The following is a 23,788-nucleotide window of genomic DNA, read 5'->3' as shown; positions in this document are numbered from 1 at the left end:
ATCTTTTCTGCTTTAATATCAGTATCGTCATTAATAAGCTTTACTAATAGTAACATATTTATTGAGTACAAACTAGAAGTTTTTACTTAATTTTCTTCAGTTCCTTAACTAATACCAGCTGAAGTGAATACAAGGATAACAATAAATAAAAGAGAGAAAAGTGGCCATAAGAATAATGTAATACAGCAGAGGAAAGAGAGTAAGATAAGGAACGGAGATACATAAGTTTAGTGGAAACTGTCTATATGTGTCGGTCTGTCTGGGTGTGCGTGTGTCTCTATGTCTGAGTGTGTGTGTGTGTGTGTGTGTGTGTGTGTGTGTGTGTGTGTGTGTGTGTGTGTGTGTGTGTGTGTGTGTGTGTGTGTGCAAAAAGTTGTATGTACAACTTCTGATTAAACAGTTACTGAATCTGATGCTGCAGTTACTGAATCTGATGCTGCCCTATGCTTATCCCCTTGCTCTACCTCAGTTTATCTCTTTATTAACCCTTGTTCTCCTCTTCTAACCTGTTACTCCATCGGCCTTTTTCAGCCTTTTCTCTTACCTAATATCCCTGTGCCTCATTCAGCTTTCCTCTTGCTAACCTGTCATTTCTTCGGCCTCTTTCAACCTTTCCTTTCGCTGACCTAATATTCTTTCGGCCTTTTTCAGCCTTTCTTATTACTGACCTAATATTTCCTCGACCCCTTTCACCCTTTCCTCTTGATTATCTAATACGAGATCTGCTCAGAAATTATCCGGCCTTAGGCTATGAAAATATTATAGCTGCCTGTTGAGCTAGGACACTAATCCCCCTCAGAGTAGGCCCCTTCTGACTTGACAGACGCAGCCCAGCGTTCTTTCCACTGGCTGAAACATTTTTCAAGGTCGGTTTTCGGAATCTCCCGCAGGTGCTTTGTCGCCTTCGTCATCGGTTTTCGGTATTTCCTGCAGGTGCTGTGTTGCATTCGTCATGATCTCTTCTCTTCGATGAACGCTGCTCAAGAAATGCTGGAGTGTGGAAATCGCAATCCAAACCTTCTGAAGACTGTTATCACTGGTGATGAGACTTGGGTGTACGGGTACAACCCAGGAACCAAAGCACAGTCGTCCCAGTGGAAGCATGCAGGGTAGCCTCGGGGAAAAAAAAAAATAAAATAAAATAAAAAAGGACGACAGGTCAGCAGCAAGGTGAAATGCATGTTGACATTTTTTTTTTTTTTTTAATATTACTGTGATGTTGTGCATCACGAATAAGCACCAGAAGGTCAGACTGTCAAAAAACATTACTACCTCTACGTTATCCGTCGTCCTCGTTACGCAGTTCGGCGGAAGAGACTAGACCTTTGGAAGGCGAAAAGTTGGAAGCTGCACCATGACAACAACCCTGCCCGTTCTTCTCAATTGATTCAGGCAACTTTGGTCAAACACAACATACCGCAGGTCCGGCAGGCTCCCTGCTCACCAAACTTGGCTCCATGTGACTTTGGTTATTCCCCAAGTTCAAAACTCTGCTGAAAAGTTCCCGATTTGAGACGAGAGAAGAGATAATGACAAATGCGACGAAGCACTTGCAGGAGAAACCGAAAACCGACGTTGAAAAATGTTTCAGGCAGTGAAAAGAACACAGGGATACTTCTGTCAAAGCAGAAAGTGTCTGCTTTGAGAGGGATGAGTGTCCTAGCTCAACAGGTTAGCTGTTTAATTTTTTTTAAAGCCTAAGGTCGGATACTTTCTGAACAGACTTCGCATTCCCTTTGCCTCTCCTTGCCTTTCCTCATACTTTCTTATTTATACCTTCGCCTCTTTCAACATTTTCTTCTTGCTAACCTATCACTCCCTCTGCCTCTTCCAGCCCTTCGTTTTGCAAACCAATTATTCCCTCTGCCATTTTCAGCCTTTCCTCTTGCTAACCTGTTTTCCATGTCTATTTCAGCCTTTCCTCTTACTTTCCTTACATTCCCTCGGCCTTTTTTTTTTTTTGAGTCTTCTTGCTAACCCATTATTTCCTTAGCTTCTCTCAGTCTTTCCTGTTGCTTACTTAATACTCTTTTCTAGACTTTCCTCTTATGTACCTAAAATTCTCTCTGTCTCTTACAGTCTTTCCTCTTACCTAATAATCCCTGGGCTTCATTCAGGCTTTCCTCTTGCTAGCCTATTATTCCCTCGGCCTCTTTCAGTCTTATCATCATCATCATCATCATCATCATCCGGACCTCCTTCCCCACCCTAGAGCAGGGTGAGGAGTAGCAACGTTCAGACAGTCCAAGTTTGTCCAATCAAATGGGCCACACTTGCAGTCACTCATCATTCAAGCCCCCGGAATCCTGGCTCTATCCGATACGCCAGAAACATTCACCACGTTCTGTAGCTTCACATAAACGTATCCAACAGAGTCAATCCGAACGCTGTCACGTCCAAAAGGGGTGCCAAATCTCAGATCATGCACTTCTCACAACATTCTTCCAGCCAGCTCGAACTCCTGTCAGTCCCACAGTCTCACCAACTTCCAAACCTCTCTTCCTCACACACTCATCCACCATATCCCTCCACCTTGTCATTTACGTACCTCGCCTCCTCTCTCCTTCAAATTCGCTCAGATATACCTTTTTCCATTCTCTCCACATGACCATACCAACTTAGTACACTCTCTTCGATTCTTGTGTCCACAGACTTCCTCACTCTTCATCTTTTCACGAATTGCAATATTTCGTATCCCATCCACTCTCTGCACTCCGCATACATTCCCCAGCAGTCCCATCTCCACTGCTTTCACTACTGACTTTTCATTTTCATGCCACGCCTTAGTTTCATATTCATATGTTAAAGTTGGCACTAACTTTCCTTCATATAAGCAGCGCACAACTGCAACACTCAAGCCTTTGCTTCTTATCAAGGAGTTCATAGCACCAAGTACTTTCCTTCCTTGTGTCGCTCTCCACTTCTCATTTTGCTCTCTTTTCTACTATTGTACGCAGGTAATTGAACTCTCTCACCAAAATCCAGTCTCTCTCCATTCACTGTAACATCACACTGGGAGTCACCTTCTCTTTCGATCACCATCACTTTATTCTTTTCTACGTTTACTCTTAAGGCACGACGCTCCCGTATATCAGCAAAACTCTGCACTAATCTACCAAGTTCTTGTCCGATATTTGCAAGTAGCACTGCATCATCAGCGTACAACAAATTTGAAATATTCCAACCATCACCATTCATTACCAAAGCCATCTCTCTTTCCATTACTCATGTTTTTACTTATCACCCCATCCATCCATATATATATATATATATATATATATATATATATATATATATATATATATATATATATATATATATATATATATATATATGAATTGAACAGCCATGTAGACATCACACAACCTTGTCGCACGCCCACACTGATCGTGAACCATTCATTTAGATGTCCATTGACCCTTACACATGCCTCACTATTATCATAAAAAACTATTGACAGCACCTAGCAGCTTACCATCTACACCGTACATGCGCAAACCTTCCACAATCCTTCTATGTTTACTTTGTCGTATGCTTTTTCCAGATCCATTAATGCCATAAACACCATATAGTCCTCCTCAGAAGCCTTCTTCACTTTCCCAAACAAATAATTGATCCACACATCCTCTGCCACTCCTAAAGCCACCCTGTTCATTACTCACTAGGGCTTCTGATATCTTTTTTACTTTCTCCATAATAATTCTTCCATATACCTTCACTACCACACTCAATAAACTTATACCACGATAATTCTTGCACTTGCTTCGCTCACCTTTATTTTTGTACAGTGGTACAATCACAGCCTTCCCATTTTTCAGCCGCTGCACAGCGTTCTTCACCTGTACGAGTGTCACTTTTCCTGGCACTGCATTCCGTCTCTGCACACACCCCAAACCAATCATGTTTACAGCCGGTCTTTTCTCTCAATCCCCATTCATCAGGCTATCAAAATATTCTTTCCATCTTGTCCTTACTTCATCCCCATGGGTTAATAATCTACCGCTTACATCCTTCACACTTTCACTTTTCTTTCCGCTGTTACTTCTACATTTCCGCACCTCTTTGCAGAATAACTTCCTATTTTCAGAGTAATTTGCATTCAGTTTTCTATCTAGATCATCATTTACCCCCTTCTTTTTCCTCTTCAGTAGTCTCTTCGCGTACTTCTTGCTGTCATTATATGCAGTTCTTAATTCAATTGAACTCCAGTTCTATAACCACTCTTGCCACTTCTTCCTTTTTTCTTCCAATGCTCTCATATCCTCTTCATCCCACCATGCCGTACCTTTCTTCTTTCTTGTTACTCATGCGACACCACACACTGCTTTAGCATTCCTAACTAAGCTATCCCTATATGCATTGCACAGGCTGTCCAGATCTATTGCATTCCAATTCACTGATTATAACGCCTCCACTACTTTGGTCCTGTATTCATCTGCCTTTTCTTTGATCCTCAGCTTCTCGACTTTTCAGTCTTTCTCCCAGACTGCTCCTCTCTCTCCTGGTCCATCTCGCTCCTCTCAGCTTGATCTTGTATACCACAATCATATGATCTACCAAACCTCCACATTGTCCTTTCACGGCCCTCGTATCAGCAACTGTTCCCAGCAACGACCTCCCTAAGAGCACGTAATGAAATAGGCTTCCGTCAACACGATCCCCGTTCCCTCTATACTATGTATATTTATGTGCATCTTACCTAATATTCCCCGGGCTAAATTCAGCCATTCCTCTTGCTAACCTATTATTCTCTCGGCCTTTTTCAGCCTTTCCTAGTTCTGACTTATTATTCCCTCGGCCTCTTGATAGAAGGGGGCGGTGGTTGAATCGGGAGAGAGGTGGTCTGTAGTCCTAATGGACTCAGGTTCGACCCCGGCTGGGGCAGGGAACAGTTTAAAGATTTGAATTTCATAAAGCAGACTTTATTGATCTATCAGAAGACCCTCCCACATGTAGTAAAAATACCCCCTCTAAGATCAATACACCGGTTCTGTTTGAGACAGCCCTAGCGTGTATTCAGTATGGACGCTGGGTGTTAGTGCCGAAGTGGTGAAATGTGGAAGTGTGTGGTATGAAAGAGAATCCTTAGGAACAGGCTGTGACTCCCATGCCCAGAGTTGGACACATAAAAAAAAATCGTATTCTCATAGCTTCTTTCATGCTCTCCTACTAACCCCAGCCTCACCCACAGGCGCGGTGGTGAGGTACAGCATCACTGGTGGCAATAAGGACGGTCTGTTCACCATACACCAGCGATCAGGACTCATCACACTCGCAGCCCACCTCGACTATGAACTCCAGCCCAAGGTTAGTAGTTATGGTGACTGTGATGACTATGATGGTGGCGGTGGTGATGGTATTCTTAGTAAAAGTGCTGTTGATGATGATTATGATGTGTAGGTTGGTGATGGTGGTTATGGTGGTGCTTGTAATGATGGTGGTGAAAGATGGAGTGGTCTGAGGTAGTGGTGGTGTTGTGGTGGTGATGTATATTGGGTGGCGGTCATGATGGCGGTGGTGATGATGACTTTAGTAATGATGATGGTGAAAGCTGGAGTGGTCGGTGGTGGAGGTGATGTGATGATAGTTGTGAAAATAGGTTATGAAAGAAGTTGAAGAGGTCAACGCCAGTAGTGGTGTGAGGATAGTGATGTAAATACTACATGTAGTCATGGCCCTGATTGTGGTGGTCTCTATCTATCTGTCTATCTATTGCCAGACGCCATAATCCCGTAAGGGGTGGCCATTTGACTCTGAGTTATTTGTTTTACAGGGAGGGGCACTAACCCTCCACCAACCCATTTGTTGACACGTAGGGAGCACGTATGGTTTGGTTATATGGTTACCACCCAGCGCTGCAAACGGTTTCCTGGCTTACAAGAAACCATTTGGCTTGTCACTCATTGTACAGCCACCTGTAAAGGAAAGAAAAGCAATATGAAGTGACAGGAAAGATGGGAGACATAGGAAGAGAGGAGGGCAGGCATAGAAAAAGAATGATAAATTTTAAGGAAGAAGTAGGCAGCACTACATCAAGTGAATGGATGATGGTCGCCACCACCTACAACTAAGTAAAGTAATTGTAATGTTGGTAATTGCGATGAAAGAGTGGTCATTAGCATTGGTACTGATAGTGATGATAATTGTGGTGCGCACTGGTAGCGATGGTGATGTCTCTGGTGGTGTTGATGATTATGATGATGATAGTGATGATACCTGGGGAGATGAGTGATGGATCTGGTGATGGAGATGGCGTTGGTGATGATGAGAATCGTGGAGTTAATAATGGTTATAATGATTTTGGCGTTAGTTGTGATGCTGATAATGGTAATGGAGGTGATGAGGCTTGGATGGTGATGATGGTGTTGGTGATGGTGATAAAAGTGGTCTTAATTTTGCTGATAGTGGTGACTGTGGTTGGGGCGGTGCTGTGGACGGAGAAGACGGAAATGGGGGTGCTGGGGTGATGATGATAACGGAGAAGATGGTTGTGATGGTGGTGATGTTATTATTAATGCTGACGTCACAAGTCTGGTGTGTTGTGTATTTCACCCATTCCATTATGAACACAGTGTGCTCCAGCACGTTTGTTCTAACCTGACGGAATCTCTAACCAATATCCTCTCCGATCGTGACCAAATGTGGTCAAAATGAAGGGTAATTTGACTGGTAACTAAAGATATTCGTTCCTAACTCAGAAGCAAGGCTCTTCGTCTTAACATTCAAGTAGTCTGAGTGGACCAGTTCCATCAGATGAAAGTCATCCTGCAACAGCTCCTCGGTACTGTGCACAGGAAAGATATGTGATGATGTTTTCCTTCTTCCTTTTGTTGGTCTTGTCTTGGGTACAGAACTAGGACAACTAGGGCTCCGCCTGTTTACTTGCTTTTCATCTTTTCACCTACCTTCTAATGCTCAAGGAGACATTAATTTCTACAGAAAAGTACTACAGGTATTCATGTACATACTAGCGTGGAACAGTACCACCTCTTATACAGTATATCCGTTTGACGTATATGAAAGTTTCTATTATATTCTGCACTTAAAACTGGTAAAATATATATACATTGTCCATCTCATCCGCAGGTTTACTTAATTACTCTTGAATACAAAACATGTAACAATATATTCTTTGAGTACTTCCTGTTTGAAGATAAAGTAGAGGTAGCTGGAGGAACACTGCCGGACTAAGCACTTTGACCGTATACCGTGAAATGTCTTCTTAATGAGCGCTGCCTGCTTTTCATGACCACTTTTTCCACTTGCCGGAATGCTCCCTAATTCTGGCTCATTTTCAAGCGTTTTGTGGACCTAGTTTACTGTCTCACATGTTAATAAGGCTTCTCTCATAATTATTCCCTCACAGACTCAAGACATTTTACACACACACACACACACACACACACACACACACACACACACACCTACGTGAGGTGCGCCTCAACCAGCCATTATGTGAAACAGTTACTTAGTTTTTCTTTTGTCGTTGTCTTTTCTCTCTGTACCGTTGGCAGCGAATACGAATACAGAGTGAGGGAACGATAATCCATGCCACCTGGATTATCGTTCCCTTAGATCAAAGAAAAGTTGCAAGGTTACAAACCAGCATAGTAAATGAGATTCTGGCTTTTATATTTACCTTGAAATTCAGTGTTTTGTGATGTCCTCATATATATATATATATATATATATATATATATATATATATATATATATATATATATATATATATATATATATATATATATTCGGTTGGGAAGTTAGGAAAATCACTGGTGAGAGGCTGGAGTTCAATCTCTAACGTATCGACCAGAGGCCTTTATCAAAGAGAATGCTACATTCGGACTGATGTGAGCTGCTTAAGTACCCGTGGGATCACTCCTTCATGCTGGGTGTCCATTCACCCCAAGACCTGACATTACTTCGCCGCCTCTTCTGATTGCTACTTCCGCGTTAGGCCTCGCCCAGCACAAAAAGCCGTCAGGATGGTCAGTTGTGCTGCCCTTGTTTGCACAGATGTGAGCTGCTTCCATTGTCCTCCTTACACATTTATTTAAACCCTTTTGTATTATTTGTACCTCCTCACAATTGGGCGAGTTATTGTACTCATCAATGTGAACAACTAAAGAATTTGATGCTCTGTGACACCTTACATTGTTCTTATGTTCATATAACCTCTTATTAAGGCCCCGGGAGGATTCACCACAATATACGGAAGAACAGTTTCTACAAGACATTGTATAGACCACACTGATCTCGACGTTATTCCTCTCCTTGTTTCTCATCTTCACGGCATCATTCATTTTCTTTCCTGATGGTGGTGCGATGCTTCCTCTGAAGAATTTCTCCAAACATGCCGACCCTGAGGAATTTGGGACGGCTATGTACACCCGCGGACATATGAACCTACTACACGTCAAGTGTGGCTGGTTGGCGATACCCGGCAACCTGCAGTAGTACGGCGTAGAATTCTATGAATGAACCTCATCACTTGTAACGGTGATCCCGGTTGGCTGCTTGATTATGTGGTGTAGTTATTATGCAAAAAAAGAATAATCCTCGACAAATATGTATGAATATTTATGTGAAATGATTATTTTTACTAGTGTTCCTTACAAGCTTTATTTCTTAAAGGTGTGATAGAATTTAATTAGAAAGAAACCACCAGATTCGGGAGTATCTTACTCCCAGGCATACCACATGATGTCGTAGGGCCAGCATGAATATAATACTGGTTATTGGAGTTCAACGAAATTGTCCTTCACAGTTGGTAGATCAATACATTCTTATTGTTAAAGCACCGGGTGCCATAATACAATGAAGGTAACTAACTGAAATTAAACAGTGACAACAGTTTCTCACCTTGATATGCCACCTCCACCACAGCAGGGTGGAAGCCCGTCGTGTCAGGGTGACCAACTGTTCCATCCCGTATCACCTAGACATACGATACACTTCTATATTAAAACGAAATTTATTAGTTCGCGCCTCCATTATGTTTCCCATAATACAGGCAATGTTACTGTGAGGTGTAAGGGCCAAGGCTAGCAGATCAAACCCTGCTTGGGCCTTCTATGAAAGTCATACATCTCCATACATTATTACTATTATAGCCTGTTTGATATGTAACAAAGAATATTTGGTGGAAAATAATATTAATATTTACCCAAACGATAAAATATAATCACTAAGTTATTACTTTCACTCACATGCATCGGATGAAAGCTGTTTAAAGAGAACACTAAAGTGATTGTTTCATCAGCCTGCAACCCTTCACCTTAAAACCTGTCGCACTATAATAATTTCGAGATATGATTCCCGTGCATGTGCTTCATGATATTTTAGCTATTGGTGAACAAAATTTTCATATCCGCTGATATCACTCCCATTCACAAATTTTGTAAAGCATCTGAATCATCATCAATAACACTAACTGCCTAACCATCAACGTCTGCTCCCTCGTTACCTCAGTTGATACACCAAAAACACACTCATTCCATCGTCATGCTTTCCATTCTTGCTAATACACGTAATGTTATCTCTTAATCATGTTATATATGCTACGTGAAAAATCCTTAAGGATATAATTATGCTTAACACTGGCAAGTATTGTGATACATGCCTCCCCTGATATTTAGTATGATGCAGACAGAGGTAAGCTATTCTTCCCAACACAGAGATTAAAATATGAATGGTCATCATGCTTGCTTCTTGAGACAAGGGTCAGACCATGATATGTTAAATATAATAACATATGGTTATATAAGCTATCTATTATGGGTTTATAGGGAGAGTTAGTGGTGAGACAATCAGGATTTCAAGACGTCGTAGTGGTGGAAGGAAATAATAGGGGTAGGCATGGCAGAGGTGACAAGTGTGGAATGTGGGAGAGATGGGTGATAAAATGCGAGTAGTGCGAGTGACTAATATTATGATGAGATGCTATGGAATCGCTGTTGCTACGGTGTGTGTCCATTGTGCAAAAAGCATATGGTAACGAAAACATTTGCCCCTTGATGTTTTCCAGCTACTAGTCCATGCAGATAGAACAAACATGTACACCAGTTAGAAAATGTTTATGGTCATGAAGATTCAACAAAATCATGTGGCACCTCATACACAGGGGACGGGACAGCCATAGAAGCAGGCACAAAGAGGGAGGAAATAATTTATGACAGCAAATTGAAAAGTGGGAAATGTGAGATGTTAATCCGGATGTCTGACAGTTAGACAGTTGGCGTTGTTAAAGATTTTGATGATTTATCATTATGAATGGGAATGATATCAATAGATATGAAAATTTTGTTCACCAATAGCTAAAGACACCATGAAGCACTTGCGTGGGAATCGTATCTCGAATTTATTTTAGTGCGACAAGTTTTAAGGTCAAGGGTTGCAGGTTGATGAAACAATCACTTTAGTGTTCTCATTACGGAGCTTTCATCCGATACATGTGAGTGAAAGTAATAACTTAGTGTTTATATTTTATCGCTTGGAGAAATATTAATATTATTTTCCATCACATATTCTTTGTTACATATCAAACAGGCTATATTAGTAATAATGCATGGTTATGTATCACATTCATAGAGGGCTCAAGCAGGGTTTGATCTGCTAGCCTTGGCCCTTACACCTCACAGTAACACTGCCTGTATTATGGGAAACATAATGAGGGTGCTGACTAATAAAATTCATTTTAATATAGAAGTGTATCTTATGTCTAGGTGATAAGGGATAGAACAGTTGGTCACCCTGACACGACGGGCCTCCACCCTGCTGTGGTGGAGGTGGCAGAGCAAGATGGTAAACTGTTGTCACTGTTTAATTTCAGTTAGTTACCTTCAATATATTATGGCACCCGGTGCTTTAGCAATAAGAATGTATTAATCTATCTACTGTGAAAGACATTTTCAATGAATTCCATTAACCAGTATTATATTTATGCTGGCCCTATGAGATCGTGTGGTATGCATGGGAGTAAGATACTGCCGAATCTGGTGTTTTCTTTCTAATTAAATTCTATCACACCTTTAAGAAAAAAAAAAGCTTGTAAGGAACACTAGTAAAAATAATCATTTCACATAAATATTCATACATAATTGTCGAAGATTATTCCTTTTTTGCATAACAACTAAACCACAATATCAAGCAGCCAACCGGGATCACCGTTACAAGTGATGAGGTTCATTCATAGAATTCTGCGCCGAACTACGGCAGGTTGCCGGGTATCGCCAACCAGCCACTTGTTATGTAGCAGGTTCATATGTCCGCGGGTGTACACCTCCTCGTTTCCAGCTTGCAGTCCTTGGGTATGTTCTTTATGTTTATAGCTTACTTTTTCAACCTCATTAACAACCCAATTTGATAACTTAAGTGTGAATCTGACAATGTTATATTGAAATTTTTCTTCCAGAAACTCACTGCTGCATATTCCTCATCCATTTTCTATCGGCTCACAGTCTGAGAACAGAGTCCGGTGTTGTAATCGGATTATTTCATAGGGCGTTAAGAATATGCAGCCTCCATGTCGCCCTGTCCCCAGCCATTTCACTGCCCTGCTCCCACCTCACACCCCCTCTCTCATATACCTCTCTATCCCTCCATTTCATCCTTGGCCTCCCGCTCCCTCCTCCCCCCGCCACCTCACTTACATACACTTTCCTCGTTAGTCTCTTGTTCTCCATCCTCTCCACATGGCCAAACCACCTCAGTATATTTCTCCTCTCTCTCTCTCTCTCTCTCTCTATCTCTCTCTCTCTCTCCTGACACACACACACACACACACACACACATATATATATATATATATATATATATATATATATATATATATATATATATATGGATGAGGGGTAGAAGCTTGAGATTGTATTGAAAGATGAGAACAGTAATGAATGTAAGAAGGCAAAACTCCTCAAATTTGATGTAAGCAGATGATACTGTGCTACTTACAAGTGAAGAAGAGCACGTCAAACTAGTCCGAATACTGAGTTGTACTGGTGTCTGTGAGTGCCGTGATTTAAAAGTATATGTAACAGGAAGGAAATGATGACTCACAGTGTTATGTTTTACTTAATGGAGAGAGACTTCATTTGCTGAGAGAGTTTGTGTACGAGTACAGTACCTTGGTGCAATGATGGAAAAGAGATGAAAGTGTGCAAAGTGGAATTATAATGGCCGAGGGATGGAAAGTGGATAGGAAAATGGGGAGTGCCATGAAAGCAGAGATTTGAGTGTGGAAGCTGCAGGATAATTTAATTAAAAAAGATTCAGTGCCCATGTTTATATACAGCTGTATAGGCGTAAGACTTTGGTATTGCATGAAAACGAACAGTCACGTTCTAGGGTAGTGAAAACTGGATTATTGAGATATGCATTTGGATATTGGAGAGTGGACAGGTTAAGAAAAAAATATGATCCGAACGGAATAAGAAGGTCTGTGGACAATAAAGATGAAGACAGTTGTGCTTAGACAGCATAGTCTTACGACGAGAACGGATATAAATAGGGTGGTAAAGACGATTTATGTGAGTTTGTAGGTGGGAGGCGTCATTTGCTACGATGGCGGGTAGTTGTATGAGTGTGTAAGAAAGCGACCTACAAAGGCTGATAAGCATAGAGAACTGACTGGGGATCAAGAGATCTGGATGAATTTTGAACGGCATGGTGTACGATAAACGTTTGACACCGTTTTATAACTTGACAGTCGTTGGACTGAATGACTGATAATCAATAAGAAGCGATATATGTGCAAACCAGTGCCTGTGATGTAGAGTCCGGATTCAGGGGCTCGAATGGTAAGTAAATGAGTGTGTGGCCCATTTCATGACGCATGCTGTTGATTCATTCTCCCATTATTATATTTTCTCTTCTATTCTTGCTTTCACGATCCAACTTCAACCAATCTATGGTAGGGAAAACAAGGGATGATGATGATTATGATGATGTTCTCTTAATGCCAGAATAAGTTTTCACTGGGTGTATAGTCAGGAACAGATGTGTGCCAAACCCTCTCCGTTAACATCACACTTTGTCCATATCAGCTGCCTTCTTCCCTTACGCGTTATATTAAAGGAAATCTCGTTTGGATAGAAAAAAATTTATAATCCTTTGAAATTAGAAATATTAGCCACCAGTATATCATATATATATATATTCCTGTGTGAGTGTGTGTGTGTGTGTGTGTGTGTGTGTGTGTGTGTACTATTGCTAACATTCTTAATCTGAAGGAATTTGGTCTGTCTATCTTTCTACCTACCTACCGATATATATATATATATATATATATATATATATATATATATATATATATATATATATATATATATATATATATATATATATATATATTTAACCCATTGGAGCCCAGTGTCCGGAATATTGGACAGAACTGGGATTTTTCAAGTCTTTATCAAGTAGGGAACCCCCGGGTAGGGACCTATGAGCTTCGTGACTATGAGCCGATAGGTGGAGGGCGGTACGCTTAGTACCCACCCAGCGCCATGCCTTGCCCAGCACCCCTGGGATCCAATGGGATATATATATATTGTCACGGGGTTTTTAAAATATCGCTGTAATTTTGGAATAAATGGTTAAATGTTATTTAATTTGATAATAATATTCAATAATATTGAAGAGCAGGGACAATGATTGTCTTACTAAATCAAACAACGATTACTTTACGCTGGCCTGCTTCGCACGATTCTCTCAGAACGAGAATTTACAAACTTTCTCAACAGTACACAGCAGAGACTAATTACTCCCAATTGCTGAATTACTGTACTGTTAGCCTCTGGAGAAAGTTACATCACCCCTGACAATAAATAACTAATACTAATAATAATATCAGGTTCTTGCTGATGCATTAACTCCTATCTGGCACAACGGATTTTAAGTTAATACAACAAGACTGGTCTAAGTACCAGTTATGAATAGTAAATGTTTATGCAAGCTAGGAGCTGTATGGAAAATAAGCTTAATTATGGAGAAATGAAACAAGATTTTTACTCTACATTAAGCTCAAGAAATAGAACTGTTAAATTTATTAATCACACAAAATAAATTTAACATTACATTTCAAATCAAATTAAATGAGACGCACTCGCTCACTCACACAGAAACTAAATACTTACGCCTAGGAAAAACACCTTAACTAAGCTCTTAAAACTACAAAATACACAAAAGAAATACCAGTCGATGAATACTATGTATCACCACTAAGGTGGGAGTACTGGGATTAACTGTACTAATGGAGCTTGGGGTGCTAGCTGACCTCTCCACTTCTGAGCACAGACCCTTTCTCCGTCACAGCAAACACAAGACTGAATTCAAATCGTGGGAAAGAAAGGCGGAGCACTAAGCCGTATTTTCTAACGGTCGAGTGAACGAAACGCGCCCAAAACAATCGCTCATCGGAAGCGCTAATGTCTCACACAGAGACGATCACGTATGACAATGAAAAACTGATTTGACAAAGCTTCCGTCCGAATGAGCGGTTAACTGAACGAAAAACAGTGAGTTTTCCACTAATAGTTCGCGGCTTCTCACAAAAGGGAAATGTCGCGAATTGATTCGTGACATTACGCCCCATGAAAATTAAATCTTTCTTCCTTCAGAAGAAAGATTTCAATATACATACATATAAATCCTAACTCAGTCACACAAGATTCACACTGTGGTGTGTGTGCTATCCTGCTACAGGAGAAAGTCACAGTCGCCAATGAGCGAAAAAACCTCGTATTTACGTTAATAGAAGCAAGCTTGAGGGAAAAACTCCGTGACGACGGTGAAAATCCTGTACTCAGGTCAAACTGAGCGAAAATTCGCTACATTTACACTGACAACTAATTGTTGTGTAGCGTGGTGTATGTAATACACGGTGTAGGTGTGACAGTTGTAGTGTAACTGTACCTACGTGTAAAATGACACAGTAAATAATATGGCGACGACGAAGGCAGAGGAGAAGAGGCAGCAGCGTGCGGCAGACGATCAGCTGGCCCGCACAGCAAAACTGCTGCACCCATTGCTGAACCTGCAAAACCAATTAAGGTGGAGCATCAAAAGTGTCAATGAGACAAAATTCTTATTATGTTACAATTACTCTCTCTGGCTAGCAGTCAGTACATGCTATGAAAAGTACACTCGAGGTCGCCATTAATTTTAGCACACGATTATGGTCGGCCAGTTGAGAATCCCTGTGCAAACTCGGGTCTTCCATAGCCTCGAACTGCACACGGGTCCTCAACCTGTGCCTAACCTACAGTACTTATATTAATATCGGAGAGCTGAGAAACCTTGTGCAAACTTGGGTCTTCCATAGCCTCAAGTCGCCTCTGCAGAGTTCTCACTTCCCCCTTAACCTACAATACAATACTTATATTAGTACCGGAAAGCTGAGAATCCTTGTGGAAACTTGGGTCTTCCATAGCCTCAAGTCGCCTCTGCGGAGTTCTCTCTTCCCCCTTAACCTACAATACAATACTTATATTAGTACCGGAAAGCTGAGAATCCTTGTGCAAACTTGGGTCTTCCATAGCCTCAAGTCGCCTCTGCAGAGTTCTCACTTCCCCCTTAACCTACAATACAATACTTATATTAGTACCGGAAAGCTGAGAATCCTTGTGCAAACTTGGGTCTTCCATAGCCTCAAGTCGCCTCTGCGGAGTTCTCACTTCCCCCTTAACCTACAGTACTTCTATTAGTACCGGGAAGCTGAGAATCCTTGTGCAAACTTGGGTCTTCCATAGCCTCAAGTCGCCACTGCGGAGTTCTCTCTCGAACTTCCCCCTTAACCTACAGTACTTCTATTAGTACCGGGAAGCTGAGAATCCTTATGCAAACTTGGGTCTTCCATAGCCTCAAGTCGCCTCTCAACTTCCCCCTTAACCTACGGTACATAATATGTATGTAAAGGCCCTGGACATAATGTGTCCTGTGGGGCCAATGGGCGAGACGTCAGGTCTGCACCCACTTCACCACTACCCTGTCTCTCAACTGACTCAGAGATTACAGGTGTGGTTATAAATGGCACAGGAAGGGCATGTCCCTGAGTAGTGGCGATACTTTGGCACACACTGCAGGAACGGACAAAACTATCTATGTCCCGTCCCATCCCTGGCCAGAAAAAGTCAGCTCGGATACGGCCCTGGGTCTTCCTTTTCCCCATGTGACCTCCTGAGGCTGAACAATGACCCCATTGTAACACTGCTAGGCGGTACTTGGCGGGAACGACAAACTGCAGTCGAACCTCACCCTCGGGTGTTCGTGACTCACGGTAGAGCCGACCTTGTTTACGAAGGAACTTGGCTCGACCTCCCCGTGAATACTTAATCACTCGACCCTTTTGTTTGTTCCGCATGGCAGCAAGTGTCGGGTCAGAATGTTGTTCTTGTACAACAAATTGACTACACATCAGATCTTGCGGCGATTCCATGATCACTGGGGTGACACAGTTTGGAGCCTCAGTCATGGCTCGTGTTACCGCAGCAGCCGAAGTCTGAGTGGCGCCATCATCGGAGCAACTATCCTTGGCTCCTTGAATATTGCCTACTATCAAGTCAAATAGAGGCTCTGGCATGACAACTGCAAGTGTTGTACCAGTATAAAATGGAGATGTCACCTGGATACATGCCTCAGGGAACAATCTCACTGATCCATCAATAAGCTTTGCATGGATCTGTCGACCTGTATACTGCTCAGGCCGAACTAGACTCTGCTTGACAGAGCAACCTGAGGAACCATTGTCTCTCAGGACCTTCACAGGAATGTCTCCCACAAACCCTTGCTGAACAAGGAAGGTACTGTCACCTGTGGGAGGGCCTGTGGAGGAAGCAGCTAGCCACTCATGAGGCTGCTGAACTGATGCGGCGAACATTGTGCCTTGACAATTATATTGGGAAGATGGAACATTGGCCATCTGTGGAGGGGGGTTCACTGTCACTGTGGGACTAGTGAACTGTGGGGAAGTACCCACACTGGTAGGGACGTGACCACCAGGCTGCTGCTGAGGAATGAAGGCTGCATTCGCTTCCTGCCTCTTTTGAGCTGGTGGTGGAAAAGTTTGTCCCGACGGTCGGTTGCGTGGCTGATACTGCTGCTGGTTAGGGTACTTGTTGTACCGCTTCCACTCAGGTTTCTGAGTGTTTTGCCCCTGGTCCTTCCACTGCGGTTTTGGACCTTGGCCATTATTCTGAGAATGGCCTTGTTGCTGGGGTTCAGTCTGAGACGGCTTCCCAGACTTGGCAGTATCTTTTCTGCTCCAGGTGTTTTGCTTACGAGCTTGATACCCGTATGCAGTAAAGAATGCGTCAGCCTTCTCTGCCATTTGGCTGGCATCTTTCACCTGGCAGATCTTAAGCTGTGCTATGAGCTCAGCAGGCCACGACCTCTCTAGCTGTGTACGCAGCATAAGGTCAATTATCCCCTCACGCGTGGAAGGAGTTTCATCTTTCTCCATCCACTCATTTAAGTAAGCTGTGAGACGATCAAGGAACTGAACAGCTGTCTCCTTGTCTTGGAGACGAGCTCGCATGAACTGAACTTTGGCGTCGTCTACTGTGAGACCATACGCCTTAATGAGTGCAGCTTTCATCATCTCATATGTGAGATTGTCTCCACGAATTCTGTGGAGAATATCGAGGGCGGGGCCCTCAAATAAACTAAGGAATTGGATCCGCTTAGCTGCCTCATCCAGTTGATACATGTCTGCCATGTCCTCAAAACGAGCTATGTACGGCTCGATTCGCTCGCTTTCCTTGTATGAAGGAAGCTTGATGTGTGGTGTCACCATAACATGTGCAGGGAGAGCGCTCGTGGAGCTTGAACCAACTGCACCAGATGTGTCTGAACCCAAGGAATCTCGCTTGAGCTTCAGCACTTCAAGTTCATGTTCTCGTTCTTTGTCTCGTTGTTCACGCTCGTATTCGCGCTGTTCTCGCTCTTGTACTAGCTCGTGTTCGCGTTGTTCTCGCTCGTGTTCGCGCTGTTCTCGCTCGTGTTCGCGCTGTTCTCGCTCATGTTCACGCTATTCTCGCTCATATTCGCGCTGTTCTCGCTCACGTTCACGAGCGTCTTTCTCACGTTCTTGCTCGTAATTGAACCGTGAGAGAACGTAACTCTGTATTTTCTCTGGGTCTGTGAGACCAATATCTTTGGCTTCCTGTACATAAGCACTGGCTGCCATGATGCTAGCTCAATTTACTAAGTAACCGAAACTGAGTACTGACTGCTTGGCGACGAATACTAATGACACAAGTAAAGAGTACAGACACAAGCTAGTGGTGACCAGTCTTATCTAGTTAACTGGCAAAAATAAATAAAAAATGTAAATGACTGGGAAGACTCAATAATAAACACAATGGGTACGCCGACTTCCCAGGAGCGAATAAAATCGTGTGGCGTTACCAAGAATAAACTAGAGTTAAGTACTCTATTGATTAATAAAGCAAAAACTCACTTGCTAAATTAACGGTAAACACCAGTAAACTTGTGCCTATAAACTTTAATAATAAATACCTAAATATGAATGAGTGAGCACTATCTCGTGAATAGCTTTAGAGCTAGGAGTTAATATCCTGGAATGAGGTCGCCAATTGTCACGGGGTTTTTAAAATATCGCTGTAATTTTGGAATAAATGGTTAAATGTTATTTAATTTGATAATAATATTCAATAATATTGAAGAGCAGGGACAATGATTGTCTTACTAAATCAAACGACGATTACTTTACGCTGGCCTGCTTCGCACGATTCTCTCAGAACGAGAATTTACAAACTTTCTCAACAGTACACAGCAGAGACTAATTACTCCCAATTGCTGAATTACTGTACTGTTAGCCTCTGGAGAAAGTTACATCACCCCTGACAATAAATAACTAATACTAATAATAATATCAGGTTCTTGCTGATGCATTAACTCCTATCTGGCACAACGGATTTTAAGTTAATACAACAAGACTGGTCTAAGTACCAGTTATGAATAGTAAATGTTTATGCAAGCTAGGAGCTGTATGGAAAATAAGCTTAATTATGGAGAAATGAAACAAGATTTTTACTCTACATTAAGCTCAAGAAATAGAACTGTTAAATTTATTAATCACAAAAATAAATTTAACATTACATTTCAAATCAAATTAAATGAGACGCACTCGCTCACTCACACAGAAACTAAATACTTACGCCTAGGAAAAACACCTTAACTAAGCTCTTAAAACTACAAAATACACAAAAGAAATACCAGTCGATGAATACTATGTATCACCACTAAGGTGGGAGTACTGGGATTAACTGTACTAATGGAGCTTGGGGTGCTAGCTGACCTCTCCACTTCTGAGCACAGACCCTTTCTCCGTCACAGCAAACACAAGACTGAATTCAAATCGTGGGAAAGAAAGGCGGAGCACTAAGCCGTATTTTCTAACGGTCGAGTGAACGAAACGCGCCCAAAACAATCGCTCATCGGAAGCGCTAATGTCTCACACAGAGACGATCACGTATGACAATGAAAAACTGATTTGACAAAGCTTCCGTCCGAATGAGCGGTTAACTGAACGAAAAACAGTGAGTTTTCCACTAATAGTTCGCGGCTTCTCACAAAAGGGAAATGTCGCGAATTGATTCGTGACATATATATATATATATATATATATATATATATATATATATATATATATATATATAAGACTAGCGTTGTTTGTTTGTTTGTCCTTCAGTCACAACCAAATCAAGGGCCAGAGACCCTCAGACCCATATACATTCTGAATCATGCTAACCACCGGATGGTTTTAGAGGGATCAAAATTCAGTCTGGATCATTTAAGGTCACCGGTTCAGTGTTCTCCTTTTTGCCCAGGGTAACGCCAGGTGCCCCTGCGGCCCAGTTTTTGGCATGGAGACTCACATGACCTCCAGTTCGGACATAGGCCATGTGAAGTTTACCTCCGAAGTCATTTGAGGTCGCCGGTATAACATGATTAATACACTGGATCCAGCAGCCCAGTTTTTGGCATAGAGACTTACATGACCTCTAGCTCGGACATAGGCTATGTAAGGATGATTTCTGTCATTTGAGGTCGCCGGTCGGAGGTCATTTGAGGTCATCGGTCGGAGGTCATTTGAGGTCACCGGTAATAATAAACAAATTCGCACAAATACTGTGCGTTAGACTGCAAAAGCTGAAATAGAAAGTTTCTGGACCTATTATAATCCCTCTTCAAAAGCATAAGAGGAGCATGAGCGTAGGAGCCCGGGGCTAGGCAAGTTGGTCCTGACAAATGAGTGACCAGCTTCACTCATCCCTGAATAGCATTACATGAGCAATAAACCCCAACCACCCCTTCGCTATAAATCTACACAGGCTCAAATCGACTGGAACGCCTCAATTGCCCACTAAACCACCAGGCGCCATAATTTGGTTATACGGTTACCACTCAGCATAGTTAATGGTTTCCAGGCGTACTGGAAGCCATTTGGCTTGTCACTCAATGTAGAGTCACCCATAGGCAGACAGAAAAGGAAAGAATAAAGGAAAGAAGGATAGAAGAGGAAGGATGGAGGGAAGGAAAGAAGGAAGGAAGAAAAGGCAGCAACCCCAGAGCAGCAATACCTCGAGAGAGAGAGAGAGAGAGAGAGAGAGTATATCGCTGGTGTGGGCATGACAGAACTGGCTAGAAGGCAGCAACGTTTGTCCCTTTTATAGAAAGCTGAACAAAAGAGAGACAGAAATCATGATCAACTGATGTTAAGATGACTGAGCAGACAGCGCTTAAAAAACATACGTCATGGTCAGAGGGAATGAAAAGACTGCAAAATACAGTCTAGTTGTCAGCTCGAAGATAGCTGCCGAACTAAATCCCCTTACCTCTTGCATAAGCGGGTAGGACAGGCGTGAGAATGTGTAGCTTTAGAGGTTCTGCATGCAATTTGTAGTAGGTAAGGTGATACAAGCAGAGTTCAAAAGAGAAGCAACTATTGACTCAACGTACAGGAAAATTTAACACTGGAGAAGACACACTGACGGAAATCAGTGAATAAGTACTGATGAAAAATAAAAAATTGAGATCACACTACTTACAAGTGCCCATTATGGTAAAACTATTAACAAGTAATGAAGATGTGCTGTCTTTCCTATGCATTCAGAGAAAACATAAAAAATTGCATACGCGGTCCTGCGAGATGAATGTCGATTTCGTTGAAATCCATGTGTTCACTTCCCAATTTCTGATCGTTTTTATTTTTGGGTATGGGGTTGACCCCCTCCAAGAATCAGTGTGGGTCACCTTCCCAAAATATTGCATTACCGATGAGAGTTCAGCTTGTACTTAGATGACAAAGCCACCTTTCACTATTTCTGAGAAATATTAATTTGGTGAGCTGAGGCTAACCCCCCCTAAAAATCGTGGTTGGATAATTGTATATAGTAGAAGGCCTTTCCAAGAACGAGAGGAAAACCTTTGGGAGGTTTCATTCAGATCCATTAAATAGCCTAGGAGGAGTTAAAGTGCGCGCGCACGCGTGGCCACACACACACACACACACACACACACACACACACACACACACACACACACACACACACACACACACACACACACACACACACACACACAGGCTGAATCCCGCATAACGACATAAGGTGAGGTGCCGAAAATGTAACCCTTCTTCTCACGACTGATAGAGCAGTGCTCCACACAGAGGTGAATAAGACACAGAACTTACTTTTTTTCACAACTTCCTGTGAAAAAAAGAGTAAAATGCTTTAAAACTACTTATTTTTACAACTTCCTGAGAAAAGAAGCGTAAAATACTTTAAAACGTAACACAGTATCTAAACTTCATTAATTTCTCACATAATGCATATTTCATTTCCCGTATTCAGCTGAGGTAATATAGCAGTGTGCCTTCGAACGTGGACGGGTGGTTGAGGGAAGTGGGGTAAATGGACAACCACAAGAAAGCCTACAGGGGAATCTATATGTTAGAACTCGTCAAAGTAGCTATAACGTGTTGCGCCAAACCTGAGGTGGGATACTAGGGCAGGTTTTATGACCGATTTCCTATCGTAACATGGATTTGTTTTAGCTGTTAGAATAAAGCCATGAGAAGATTTTGAATGTTACTTTCTGCATCCTTCCTGCAGAAGCAGTCACGGCCTACGACAATTTTCCCTATCGTAACTAAGATGTGCTTTATTGTAGGAATAATTCGAGACTTGGAAACATCCCATACACTTCTTTCCTTGACCTTCTGCGAAAACAAATTCAAATATGCTATCATAAAGTTCATTTGAATACCTCACTCCATGCACGGTACATGTAAGTCACCGGAAGCACTGACTTCAGTTTTTTTCTGTAGTACATATTCGAAGATCGTACACGAAGTGGATGAACTGAAGAAGACACATTGCTGTTTCGGTCAGCCTAACCTATGAGGAGCTGACATTGGAGGAATGGTAATACTTCCTTTTCGAAATACTATATATCAGGGGAAAATTATGTGCAAGAAAACATTCCGACGAAGGCAGATTCAAAGACACCAGATAGACAGGAGTCTAAGCGGATTAAACAATGTTTAGAGGTTTGGGAACATACATTTCTTTGAGGCAGGCTGAAATTGAACAGTCTCATGGCAAGATGGAATGGAAAATGGACATGAACTATTCAAACTTGCTGAAATGCACTGAACTGATGTAAATGGGACTGGGTGGACGTGAACTGACCTTGCTGGACCAGAACTGACATAACTGGATCTGTAACCCGAACAGCGAGACCAGACAGAACCCACCTGTAAGTTATCATACATAAACTTTGACTTAGCCCAATTTGACCTGAAGTGTCCTCATTGGAACTCAGTAGCTCAAAATGAATTTTTCATTAACACTATTCTGGGCCGATAACATTCCGACGTGTCATTTGTTGGCCAACCAATGCTGGGCCGATGACGCGACGGCGTGTCTTTTGTTGGAGCGATTTTTCATGGCTCAAATACATGGCACAACAATTTGGTGAACACAGGCAACACAGCTTCATTTCGTTGGAAAATCCTCCCCGGCCTGAGAACGGGGTAGAAAAGTTACACACGTCTGGCCTGGGAAAGTGTTAAACTTGATTTGACGTAAGCATATCTGGCATATCTGTTGAGTGAAGACGAAGGGGAGCTTCAAGGCTTGGTGGATGAGTTTGGGAGAGTGTGAAAGAAACGGAATCTAAAGGTGAATGTAGGGAAGGGTAAAGTGATTGTCTTTGAGAAAGGTGAAGTCAGTGAATGTACAGTGAGGTTGGATGGTGAGGAAATGGAAAATGTGAGTACGTTTAAGTACTTGGGTAGTGTTATGAGTAAGGATGGAAGTTTGGAGGGTGAAGTGCTTGAAAGGGTACAACAAGGAAGAAAGGTTGCTGGTTCCATGAAAGCAGTGATAAGAAACAGGGAAGTGAGCATGGAAGTGAAAAAGTTACTACATGACAGTATTGTGATACCAACTCTAACGTATGGAAGTGAAGCTTGGACGATGTTGGAAGGACACAAGTCAAGAGTGAGAGTAGTGGATTTGAGTTACTTAAGAGGAGCCTTTGGATTCACATGTACTGTAGAGACATGCTGACAAATGAGGCTATAAAGGAGCGTTGTGGTGTGGATGTGGATGTGATAGGAAGCGTTATGAGGAACATACTGAGGTGGTTTGGCCATGTGGAGAGGATGGAGGGTCAGAGACTGACGAGGAGAGTGTATGTAAGATGGAGGGGAGGAGAGGGAGGGGGAGGCCGAGGATGAGATTGAGGGATGGAGTGGAGAGGT

The 23,788-nt window shown here is 42.2% G+C and overlaps 1 protein-coding gene across 1 annotated transcript in view; it reads left to right on the top strand.

The window, feature by feature from the left end:
- Positions 1-23,788, top strand: part of LOC145405883 (putative neural-cadherin 2) — a 482,786-nt gene that overhangs the window by 65,869 nt on the left and 393,129 nt on the right. Inside the window, exon 3 of the mRNA XM_080277140.1 lies at positions 5,192-5,307. Within this exon, the coding sequence (XP_080133266.1) occupies positions 5,192-5,307 (116 nt within the window). The remainder of the gene's footprint in view (positions 1-5,191; positions 5,308-23,788) is intronic.

This window comes from Coenobita brevimanus, chromosome 68, assembly GCF_032717465.1.
Source record: "Coenobita brevimanus isolate Jiangsu-jjx chromosome 68, ASM3271746v2, whole genome shotgun sequence".
NCBI lineage: Eukaryota > Metazoa > Arthropoda > Malacostraca > Decapoda > Coenobitidae > Coenobita > Coenobita brevimanus.
Note: the sequence above shows the minus strand (reverse complement) of the source record. Positions and strands in the feature narration are given on the sequence as shown.